Consider the following 13304-nt stretch of genomic DNA (forward strand, 5'->3'; position numbering starts at 1 on the left):
TTGAAACTGGCAGTTAGGGCTGATCTTTCAATAGAGATCTTTCAGATGAGGAATTAAATTTATGCTGCCACTGTCTAATACAAACATTCTGACGCGACAGCATCAAAATTAATCCCCAAATTATTTTTTTCTGACCATTGAAAAGTCAGTTCTTAATATATTTTGTATGTTTTCCCTGAAAACAATAGGGAATATGCGTAATTTTTTTTAATACTTTTATTGGATAGTTTTACATCACTTTATTATAGTAAAAAAAAAATCAACGCCAAAATAAGTAATTTAAGGTATTTTAAAGAAAGTTAAAAAATTACAACCATCACGACCACTTTGAAATTCCCGTCAGGATGGCGGGCTGTCGTGACGTCATAATCGTTTAATTTCACGGCTCAGAATAATGAGTCCCGTCAGTCGGCATAGATTTTTTACCTAATCAAGTAATCACAGAGTACTTTTGTATTTTCAACAAACCAATGTTGTCATGGTAACAAACGAAAAAGGAAGTGTATAAAGTGTGATCAGTGGCTGTTTTGTAATGGTAATAAAGTGTGACCGGTGGCTGTTTTGTAATGGGAGCTCGTAAATAGCTGCTAGTAGCTCTTTTGAAATGGGAGCGCGCAAACCAGAGGACCTTTGTACACAATATTACGCTATTATGGCAATATGAATGTTGTTGTTGCAGTCCTATGGCACCCCAGAGGTGCAGAGGGTCTCCACTAACGTCCGCCACTTCCGCCTATCTTCGCCTGTCCTTTTGGCCTCACTCCAGCTTAGTCCAGCAATGGCAATATGAATATAAAGTGATATTTGTATTGTATGTAAGTACTTACTGTAACTTTGGTTCTCAGTAAGAGAGACTAGGGTTAGTGGGTCATTCTATTTTATTATCTGTGGGGGTGTAAGAACCTGCACCTGGCTCTCTTGAATGGAACCATTGTGCATATCTCAAAGGTCTAAACTCCCTTATCTAAACTATCGAATAAGAGTATAAAAATATATGCATATTCCCTAATATTTGGGCACACGGCTCTCGACTTTTCAATAGTCTTTGCTGTCCTTTTCCGCAGCTGGCCACAGTTTACTCGTTCATACTGCGTAATAAATTTAATGTGTCCAGTTCTTCTGATTACGAGAATTCTTCCATAACTTAATTTAGAAAAAAATAACAACTTTTGAAATATACTAACGACTGTCATTATAACCTAAAAGTAGAAAGAGCAACTTGTGTCATGTTCATGTCATAATACTTACAATACAAATTTAATTTTATTGTGTTGCAATATGGAGCATATTTGAGTGGCTCGTTGACTAGCGAATGGCTGTTTACGCCTCATTACAATAGAACAACTAGTGGCAGCCCATACACTACCAACAAAAAATATAAAAAGTCCTAAACTTTGCAAACAAACAAGCATATCAAACAAGAAGTGGAGAGGTTATAGGAGGCTAGGATCTACTCGTATTGGAAGAATTTTTATGTGATCCATCGTATCTGATCACAACGAGCATCACAAATACTCGGTGACATTAACATTTCTTTGTTTACACTTGACATTTATTTAACTATACGCAAACGCAAAGAAGTTATTATTCTGAGATTGATATATAAAGAATTATGACGTCACATCCGCCCTAAGAAAATGGGTGACGTTTCTCGGAAGTTAGAATTTACCGAAGTTTTTTTGTACTTTTCAACTTCATTTACTTGCTCAAAAATAAATTATAAACAAAAATAATGATGGAGTCGTAGTTATGAAACAACAAAGTTTATTATAAATAATATTTGACCTTTATTTGAACCACTTGCATATTCCCTATTCCTTGTTAGAAAGTTCGAGGTTAGAAATAGGGATGTGAGACGATTTATTACATATAAAGTAAACTATGCAGATGTGGTATTAGACGCTATAGAATAGAATAGTTTTTAGACAAGATAACTCGCAAAGAAGTTAAGCCAAGTGATTTGAAACTTTCATGAAATATATAATTTATTATTTCGATTACAGGCCTGTAAGTGACAATCGCGCATCACTACTGTCAAGGAGTCCCGCGCTGCCGAGGAAACCAGAGAAAGAAAAGGACGGCTATTTACAGGTAAAGTGCATTAATAGATTCAAAATATACTATTTATTTCTTTGTACAGTCAGCTTCATAAGTAGCTTAATGAACTATATCCCATTCCACTGGGAAAGACATCTGACAGAACCCTTATTACATTTGAATAAGGGTAATTTTTGTTTGTATCAGATGTCTTTCCCCGTGGAATGGGATAGTAGGCCGTTTGTGAGTTCGTCAAGGTACAAAACCTATTTGTCTTGTTTGTATGTGTAGATAAATACGTCATTGAATATTTTTGCGATGTTGCTCATTTAGTTTTATGCCTTAGATATCTACCCCCTTATTCATATATAGTTATAGGTCGTTTTAGCTATTGAACTGTTTTGTCCCTCTCTCGTTTTGTCAAAGAATATATTGATAATAGCTGAGACGCCCTATATCTTTTCTATAAATGTGGGCTAATCTATAACACAAGCTCAGCTTTCAACGTATGTTTCTTTGCATCTCTTCAGATATGGCGGTATTACATGACGATGGCATACCTAATCGTGCCTCCGGTGCCGAGCCCCGTGATCCGCTGCGCCAGCCCAGACCTCAGCCTCAGGTATGACGAAACTACATTTTTTTATATATAGATTGAGATTTTTATGAACAAAATATTATAATATGATGGAATGATAGAATGGGTACGGTCCACATCAAAATTTAATTAAGTAATACTTTCTGGTTGTAATTTTGAAAAACTACATCTTATTTCATGTTTAATGACAGTTATTGTAAAAAACAAAGGTATCTTACATATTGATAATTTACTGTGAAATACAATAGTCATAACAACAGATTTGTAATAAAATAATGAAAAGAAAAATTACATCAAAAAAACAAAATATTAGTATCGTTCATTAACTTTTGATGTTGACTGTACTTACATTTATTTATATCTTGATAAAATATTAATTATAATCTAAGTTCAGGTTTAATATACACATTGCCAAGAATATTAAAAAAATGCATGGAAGCTTGCATAACATCAATTGGAGCAGTCAATATACTTAAGAGTATAACTGTTTCAGCACTCTTTATCCTATAACTATCTCAGCAAGTCTGCTAAAAACGCGATTTATAGCAATTTAATACTTAAATAATTATTTTAGGATAAGTACCATGACCCAACAGAAATAATCAGTCAGTACCATAATTTGTTCCCTATTACACTTCGGTTTGCTATGTCTCTTAATATTCAATAATAAATATTTCTTAGTACGGAATACTAATAAGACTAATAAAGGGATAACATGTTAAGATACTGATACGTTTCATTATATAATATATTAAACGTTAGGTACTTTCGACTATATTACGATACTTATTCTCACGACACGACTGTTGTTACTATAACACTACCATGGAACCTTTACTACCGCTTCATATTTACTTATTCCAAATTACATACAAAATATATTTCCTTCCTCTTATTGGCACATAATATGTTCTTTCAAATTCTTTGTAAGTTTAGATTAAATGTGGTAGACATATTTCTTATTACTTTCTGCTTCTATGAAATTGTAATATGTGTAATTTATATTTCTTTCTTATAGTATTCATGGATTTTTGTCATTCCGGCATCTTCTATGTGTGTTTAGTTTTTCAATTTTGTATATAATAGTGGTAATTAGGTACAATCATAGGTAGAAATTCATAGGTCAAAATATTGAAGCAACGTCTGTATTCACTAGCTAATCAGCAAATTATAAAGAAGTACTGAGCTGATGGTTAGAGTTTCAAATAGTTTTCAAGTGATTTAGGTTAAATATTTTATCAAATTAGATTCCTAGAGACAATTTAAATTCCCAAAGAACTTGGCAAGATTTGATAGTTTCTTGCAGAAACTTCCCCTCCCGAACTGTCTCTAAAGACACCTAAGACTGTCTTTTGCCAAGAAATTAGCCGTGACCTGTAAGAGCGGTTTCAGACTAGCAACTATTTTCACCTCACACGAGTGTTTACATGCTCCTAAGCTCGATATCGCTGTTGATACTGACACAACACCACCAATACGAGCGAACACGCCAGAATATCCGCGCTTACACGGTATTTTGAAGCGTATTTCTGTAAGGCTCCGTAGGTGGACAGAAGGCTTGCTTAGCGCCTACATTCTAGCGACTCACTTAGCGAGAACGAAGACAGAACGTTTTTTTACATTGCTATTCGCTTGGTGACTTGTTATATCCCATTCCACGGGTAAATACATCAGTGCAGCGATCACAGAATTTGATACTATTTTCGAAACTACACAAACATATGGAAAAAGTAAATGTCACTTTTGGAACTGATAAATTTGCCAAATTCTGTGATCGCTGTACTGGCACCACTAAAAACTACCCTTATTCTAATGTAATAAGGGTTTTGACCGATGTCTTTCCCCGTGGAATGGGATATAGGCGTTAAGCAAGCCGCGTGTGCGGCCGTAGCCTTACTTCGAAAATGCTGACCTTGGGAGAGGCCTATGTCCAGCAGTGGATGATTACAGGCTGATAAATCCGCTAGTCTGAAACCTTCCTAAACGCAAAGCCCCTAAAGGTCGCTCGCTCGCAGCGCGGACGACTGGTCTGGCCGGGAGCTGGACTCTGGCTCGGCAGGCGACAGCCAGGCGGCGGGCTTCTTCACACTGCCCCTGAGCTACGCCCGCCACAGGCACCACAAGCGGACGAGGTGTGAACTAAAGCAACGAGGGTTGCGAGTGAGAGTTGGCGGTTCCATTTGCGAGCGCTAGATGGCGTTAGAAGTTTGGTTAGATTAAAGGATTTTCAGGATTATTTTATTGAATGGAAAATTATTGAAAATGTTTCCATTTTTTATAAGTATTCGGCTGGATTGCCAGGACGAAAATGTAATTGTAATTTAAGTAAAACAACTTACTACTTTGTTTTCAAGCAATAACAATATTCAACAGTTTTCAAGCTAATTATTTTAAAAATATTATTTATATAGCTAGTCAATATTTCTGATGTACAAAAAAAAACATTTTTTTAGATTCAAGCTGGTGATATCGGGATACTTCCGTACACCTTCATCAAATTTAATATACTTAACTTACAACTTTCCTTAACATTTATTTGATTTTGCGTCTCAGATGGAACCGTCATCCCAATCATCCATCGGGTGCTCACCCACAGTGGTCATTTGCAATGAAAAGTGTGCGTTGAGTCCATCAGAACAAAGTCCACTGTCCATCGCTCATCGTTCACGCCTCAGGCTCGAGCACAGCGTAATACCAACCTTACAGCTATGCTCATTAAGTCCATTATCGACCGGCAGGGTGGCAGTCACGTGACATTTTTGTTTTGTTCAGCAATATGTTTGCCCAATGTTTCTTGTTTTTTTTTGGTTGTAAATAACATCATACATGCATTGAGATTGTTTACTTCTAACTGTAGTACGTAGAATGCGTAGCGTGTAAGTCTAAAGTGTTTTGCGTTTGTGGCGTCCGACATTTTGTTTTTAATTAATAGCCAAATCATTGCAGGCCCGTTCAAGGGATTAAATTTTAATTTTAGTTCTGTCCTAGACTTACAGTACTACAACGAATGAACATAAAATCATCTTGCCTACAGTCTTGTTTGGACAGTTCTAAATTCTAGATTTATGCCTTGAGATTCTGGCCCACGCTAGCGTAAATTGTAGGAAAGATTGACCTCTTATTACCTACCCATACTATAGTGTATATCCACACTTTTCAACTGTAGGTATCTGTAACTATACTTTGCACACACAACATAGTAAAAACCAGTGACGACATCATTTTGTTTTTTTTTTTTTGAAATTTATATCATCTACTTATGTGCCTTGATTAAAATATATAAGTATTTTAACTTTTATTGCAGTCTTAATTTAAAGTAAATCTTTCTCTATAGCAATTACTAATATACGCTATGTTTTGCATGAGGTTATTACCACAGCTATTCAATTAAACCATAATATGACACTCTTATGACTGTAAATACAAAAGTACTGAAACAAAAATGTAGGTAGATATTAATGAATGCGATCGATTCTGTAGCAACAATGCTTAAATTTAAAGATATTAAAACTTTTTTTTATGTAGGTACTTATGAACTAAACTGCGATTCAACTTCCTATCTCAGTTTAGTGTTAAATCAGTAGAGCTTAATTTAAATTTAAATGCAACGGAATCAATTGCTGCGAAATCTTCTGTTATCATGCGTTTTTTTTTCCGTTTACAGTAACTTTGGACGATGTTTTACTTTGAAATACTCTATTTATGTCCTACAAATACGACAATGAAAACGTATGATTTCAAGACTGAGCTTTGCACAAATGTTCTTTGTATGTTTGGTTAATTTGTTACCAATACACGATACAGTTCACTTACTGGACTATTGTCTATATCCCTGGCAGAGTTGGTACCTATAACGTAGTTTTGGAGCTTTAAAAGATACGTAATGTAAAAAATTACTACGGCATATTTTCAAAAAGTTTAGGCAAATGTTATAATTTCCTGTTGCACCTTGCAAGTTTACTTTTTATAAGCTCTTCAGATTACAAAACTGCGAACCAAAGTATCACATTCACGTACCAAAAGCACCATCAGGTAACCATTACTTGCAAACCAATTCAAACTTCCCACAACAATAAAGAACATTACTGCACATCGCCACGGTGAGTGATAGTGTTTTGTTTGCCCTGACAGCGCGCTCTTCCTATCAGCGTGCCCGGATTCCCTATGGGGGTAATGCAAATGCACCACGTATTGTGTCACTAGTGTGTTGTCCTGGCCGTGTAGCACAGGGCGCTAATAGGACGTGACAAAAGTTCTCCGTCGCACTCACTCTTGAGGCTGCGCGATGTGAGTGACGGCGATGCAAAACTTTTGTCACGTCTTAAATGCGCCCCGTACTAGCCCTTCTGTGTTCGATACCCCTCTGTCCTTTATGTTGCAATCACATGAAAACATTATGAAGAGGAAGACAGCACTTCGTGGCAGTGGAGGCCAAGGGAGTCAAGCCACAAATTTAATGCAAATGAGTTAAGTACTTACACAAACCAAACGAGTTTCCATATTTCCGTAGTTGTTTTCTCTGAATAAACACTTTGTGTGGACTACCACTGTTGGCCTCCACAGCGACGACTTGTAAAGTATGAAACGGATTTTTTGGATCGGGAAGTCAAACTTTTTAGTTCTGAAAGTTAACGCTAGAGGAGCTAGTGTTTTCTAAATTTAGTTATACCGTATATTACATAGTTATTAATATTATTATACCATCCAATAGGGCGGCTATCACCTAGGAAGTGTTGTGAAATAACAGATATAATGATGAAGTACTTATTAATGTGATTTCCACACCAATAAACAATCATGCCAACAATCAAGTAATGTTTTCATGTTATTGCAACTTCACTTGTCACAACCATTTTTTTAGAACAGTTACTTCGACATGTAGATAATATGAATGAGAAAAGCTTGATATGTATTTATGTACTATAATAATTATCACATAAATTTCGACAAGCCCGTTTTTGTTATACCTAAAAAGGTTATACATAAAAAACCAAGAAATTTAGTAACCTTTAGCAGGCTCTTAAGAAATTGTTTAGAATTATTGTTTTATTACCAGAAAAACGCTCATAATATTTTATTCTTTACATCGTTTATAACTTTTTGGGCACTTATTAATTGGGATATTTCCTGCCTCTATCCGTAGGACATGAATAACCAAGTCATATTTGTCAAAGTGTACGGCCGTTTCCGTAAATATTTTGTAAGCGCCATCTGTTGCGATTAACAGAAACTAGCTCTTTCCCTTTCTTGCGAGTCACTAATTTGACAAGGTGTACGGCCATTCCCGTAAATATTTTGGAAGCGCCATCTGTTGCGATTAACAGATACTAGCCCTTTCACTTTCTTGCGAGTCACTAATTTGACAAGGTGTACGGCTGTTCCCGCAAATATTTTGGAAGCGCCATCTGTTGCGATTGACAGAAACTAGCTCTTTACCGTTCTGCACTAACGTAACGTGGTTTTGGACTCCACTAACTCCTGTTAATGGCTCGAGCTATTATACGCGATTTGACTGTAGATGGCTCTAGTATGCTTTGGTCAGCGAGCAGTAGAGATATCTTCAATAGTGCTATACCAGCTCGCGATCAGACATGTAAGTAATTCTTGATTACTTTTGTTGCTATAACTATATCTTGGAAAGTATACAGAACTGTTATGCTATCGTCTATGAATAAATTACAGATCTTGACATACATCAAATATATTGTAATTTTCTAAAAACAGTAACTTTTACAGTTATGATGTCGGTGAAATAATTGAACATACCGACTTTCGTATGATAAAGTTGAACCATTTATCTCATCTTCTCCTGTAATATTTCCTGCTACGAAAGGTCACCTACAGTCAAATATTGAGTGAGCGGGAAACTGGTCGGAACGCCAACTTGTCCGTAGTTCCCGGTAACAACCCTAGCTCACTTTACAGCATTTGAATAGATAAGTCAAATAGTCCCTGAAAATGTGTCTTCATTGCAAAATGCATATTCCTGGAAACTCGGCTTGATTTAGATTCTACGAAATCGTTATTTAAAATGTCTAATTTTATTTTATTGATTGTTTATGCCTAAAGATTATTAACCATTTTTGCCTCAAGTCCTTATTGTCAATAAGTACCTATATATTTTTGTACCTTTTGTAAGTAACAAAACGCCCACGTTAGAATGAATAGGCGGTTTGTGAGTTGGACAAGCTACTAAATATGTATATAGCTACTTATGGTCACTGTAGGAGTAATTAATATTGGAGCATATTATATCTTCGTCGTTTGTCTTTTCAAGTTGATAGTACATATATCATCCTTGTTAGTTACCATTGTATGTATAGACCATTGTTATGATAATGTATGCTAGAAAGCTAAATGTGTATATTTTTCTCCCTGTTTTCTGACATGAATGCTTTAACTATCATGGGGTCTATGTTTATCAATCATTTTCAACGGCCACTCCGCTTTTTAGTAGTTTTTGTGCCTTTTATGTCCAATCTGGAAACATTTTCACAACATTTGAATATTTTCAATTTTTCACGCTCACTGTAAACACGTTTCAATATTCGATGCTACTTTGCAACTCGTCAATAGCTTAGCAAAAGTTGCGGGAGTTATCAAATCCAAAGTGGAAAGTTTCCGAGTTGCAAAGTTACATCGCACTTATTCATTTCAACAAGTTGCAGACGTATTCGCTATCAAAATTCCTATCCGAAACGCCAATTAAAGTTTGAGCGACAACAAAAGGTGTTTTTAAAACTTTCTCAGACAGAATTACTATTAAATTATTAGAATACCTCTTCAAACTTCACAGCAAATTCGACATGTCCCAAATTTTTACCATTCCTTTTTTTACAAACTCATAGCACTTTACTGTAAATTTGATTTTCAAAATCTAACACCGGATCTAGTGGATCTGTCAAAACTTACGCACCTATGCATGTTGCACCGACACAACCCAACCACTCATCCGCCACACGACACCATCCATCCTTTGACAGATCCACGTCCCAAACCTCAGCTAACCAGGTCAGTTTTGCAGTTCTTCGCCGGACTCCCTGAGCGGAGAGCGGGTTGGGGCTGAGGGGCGGTCGGCGGCGGCGTCCCCGGCCTCGCTACACAAGCTGGCGGTCCCACTGGCGCGATGCGAGGCTCCCGAAGTCAGGGACGCTGCCATCGCCGCCATGGGCAACGTCAACCCTGATGCTCTCAAGTAAGTAGTTGTTTACTACTGGTTTTTATTGTGTTGTATTATCTTATGGTGCTGGTATTACAGGTGGTGGTGAAAAAATAAGGAAGACGCAAGAACCCTTGCATGCCAATCAGGTACCAAGATTGAATCTATGTTGTGAAAATATCATAAATTCATTATTGGTGCCAGAAAGGTATGCATACGGTCTTCTGTACGCAAAATTGGCTGGCTGGTGTTTTAACTTGGTGGAGGTGATTAAATGTTAAACTTGTAAATGTGACCTAAATTGAATTGTTAATCCTGTGATTGCGTTGGTACGAGCAGATGCGATTTGCATAGCTTTTGAGGCAAGGTTAAGTGATGTTTAAAGCTGAGCTAAGCGCTCTGATGTTTATTACATGGTGCTAGGTGTTGCTAATGCTCATGCGAACGTAACGCCATTTATGAAACTAATCGATGCCTTTGCGATATTCATCCTTGTCGATTGCTAAGTAGTAATTTACGTGTAGTAAGATAACCTTAAGGTTCAACGCAAGCAGAGTTGTTTTCAAGTGGCGGCGTTGAACCTTAAAACACGTTTTGAAAGCTGATTTATAAAAAATACTTTGTTATAAAAACAGTACAGGCATTTTTGCATATTTGCGTAACACAGTAGCTCATTTTTACCATACTTCATATTCTGTTTTGTATACTTTATATATAATATTACTATTATCTTTCCATAAATGGTCTCATAATGTGCACCAGTAACAGAGTTTACCGCAACTGAGTAAAGTTGTTCCCACATTTTCACTGAGCACAGTCTGACCCTCAGTGAAACAGTGCACCTGAGTTGAGTCTGGCGATATTGACTGGCTGACGTTAATTTCCTGTCTCCCAGCGACTATGCGGCCATCCCGGCCGATCTTTGTGAGCTTTCTCTCGCGTATAATTTACAATGAGATTATTGACTTTACTTGTACCCTGCAAAATGACTGCCGCTTCAATGATTTTACAGATTGACGGCAGTATTCTCTGATTTCATAAAAGAGTAAAAAGATACAGAACGGAAATAACAGAAAGTTTTTGTTTGCAAATTTTGCTAACTGGTTTATAATGACCCCAGAGTCAATTAAGCCACTTTAGGTTTACTATACCCCTTTTCTACACGTCACTTGGAAAGGCCTTTCGTGCACCTCGAATCCATAATAAAGCCCATAATGTATATGTATTAACCCATTTATAATAAATCAAATTGTAAGTAGGTATATCAACTTTTACACAAGCTTTTATTTTTTAAACCCCTGTTAAATCCAGTTGTTGGTCCAGTAGTTGCGCACATAATTACTGTATTCGAGGGTTGAAGCCGAGCACAATTAACGTAGCCCCCGGCCTTGTATATTAATACGCGGGCTTCTGTTTGGCCTGCGTGAAGCCTGTGCCGTATCCTGTTGTAGTTGGATCCTGAGTAATTTAGTAACTGAACGTGTCCGTAATATTGGACTCTTTGTTTGAAATAGTACCAGGAGTTACTCTAGCTTGAGAACGTAACTGTTCATCAACTTTTAAATAACTAATGAACTGTAAGCCGACAGTTTTTATATTGTACGTCGTTTATGAACGAAATTTTCATGGGCGAAAGATTCTGAGTCTACTTACCAGTTCATGGGTCAATGGACCGTGGATGATCTATCTAGACAAGAAACGAACGATCGAGAGCTATCATGCAATCGGAACCTACGTTTCATAATAATATACAACGAGATAGATCGCGGTTAGCACAGCAGTGCTGCGAAAATCTCTCGTAAGATAGAGTGACCACCCAGTACTTCCAAGGTTGGTCATCTATTACCAGAATTATATGATATGACAGTAGTGAAGCAGAGATACACGCAGCGAATATTACATGTTTATACTCGGCCGTCGGGTTCTGTAAGATTGTGTGTCTGCCGTGGTACGGATCCCTGTTTTCTCATAAAATATGATTTCGCCGATGAAAAAGGTTCAAGTTGAAACATCATACCAAAAATATTTTAATGTTTCATAGTTTTTAAAAAGCATTTTCAATTATTGGCTAATCGAGAACGGTATTTTTCTATATTTTTCCATCAAGGCAGGCATTTTTATTTTGATGTTACGTCGCCAGCAGTGCTAAACAAATGCCCCATATGCTTTTTTTATAACTTTAGAAATAAAAACATCTTGAAGGTACTTATTGTATTTTGTAGGTCAACCGTAACTATCGCAACACTTTAATGTATCAATAATGTTGTGGGTGTACTAACTTATCTAACCATAATCTTTCTATAAATTCATGTATGTAGTGTTTTAGCATATTATAGAAGGCGGGCACTCAATCTGGTAAGATGGTTGTGATTGTGAAATGTTGTTTAAATGTTAATACAGATAGGGATTTTATCGTACGGCTTCTTGTTCAGCGGATTGTTAATTATTGTTGTATTAATTATATCTGTTATGACACACAAAAGAAGCAAGTCCGTTAGTATAAAAAAAATCCAAATAAAAAGTCAACAAAAAAAAACTTACATGTATACTACATGTTATGTTATTAGCTTACTGATAAAATTCCACTAAGGGCCTGTTCCACAATGTCTGGTTAGTGGTTACCTGTCGGATAAAATAAATACTGTCACTGTCTAAAAAATAATGACAGAGAGTGACAGCATGTATTTTATCCGACAGGTAGCCACTAACCAGACATTGTGGAACAGGCCCTAAGTATTATTTTTTATTTTTATTGTTTATTTAATATTGCTAAATATTGTATATGGGTACTTTATATAACTATTCTCAGCTGGCGAGCAAAAGCTTTTTTTTTATTTGCATTTAATTTGCTGTTGTAGTTAGCCGTTAGTTAGTTTATCTTTGTGTTCTGCTTAAAGTGTAATTTGTAAACTTTTAATTACGCACTGAAAAGTCTCTTACTATTTTTAACTTTCGTATTGCGCGATATTCAACAGTTTTCAAGTTCTCTTCATAAACCGAACTTGTTTAGATTTTACTTTATGAATCATTAAAAGTTTAAAGATACTTCTTACGTGTTCGTTATATCAGCTTTTCTAATAAAGCCGTATAAAAACTCATTAGGTCATTTCAGATCGCCCGCCCCTAAGAGTGGTTTTAGACTAGCGTATTTTTTGGCGCGTATAAGCTCGTTTTTGGGAACACATCGCATATAGGTTGGGTTACGCTTAACTCGTACGAGCATCAACATTCAACATCATTCTAAATTTGTAGGCATAAAGGGTGTCCCGTAAATAGTGAACCAACGGAAAAGGGGGTGACTCGGGGGGTTGATATGAAGCTGAACATCCTCATTGGTCCACTATTTACTGAACACCTTGTATAAGCGGTGTTGACGCAGTCACGACAGCATTGGTTCGACTGAACACGCCGAAATATGTCCTTTTACGTGCATAGGTACTATTTTTTAAAAGCGAGTAATGTAGCGAGCATGTATTTTGAAACCACTATATAGGTACGTGCCGAAATATA

General features: G+C 36.5%; 1 protein-coding gene across 1 annotated transcript in view; it reads left to right on the top strand.

Moving 5' to 3' along the window:
• The window catches only part of LOC105388276 (protein furry), a 199555-nt gene that overhangs the window by 13379 nt on the left and 172872 nt on the right, over positions 1-13304 (top strand). The window contains exons 16-19 of the mRNA XM_048632507.1: positions 2004-2091; positions 2568-2659; positions 4651-4767; positions 9660-9830. Of these exons, the coding sequence (XP_048488464.1) occupies positions 2004-2091; positions 2568-2659; positions 4651-4767; positions 9660-9830 (468 nt within the window). The remainder of the gene's footprint in view (positions 1-2003; positions 2092-2567; positions 2660-4650; positions 4768-9659; positions 9831-13304) is intronic.

This window comes from Plutella xylostella, chromosome Z (assembly GCF_932276165.1).
Source record: "Plutella xylostella chromosome Z, ilPluXylo3.1, whole genome shotgun sequence".
Classification (NCBI taxonomy): domain Eukaryota; kingdom Metazoa; phylum Arthropoda; class Insecta; order Lepidoptera; family Plutellidae; genus Plutella; species Plutella xylostella.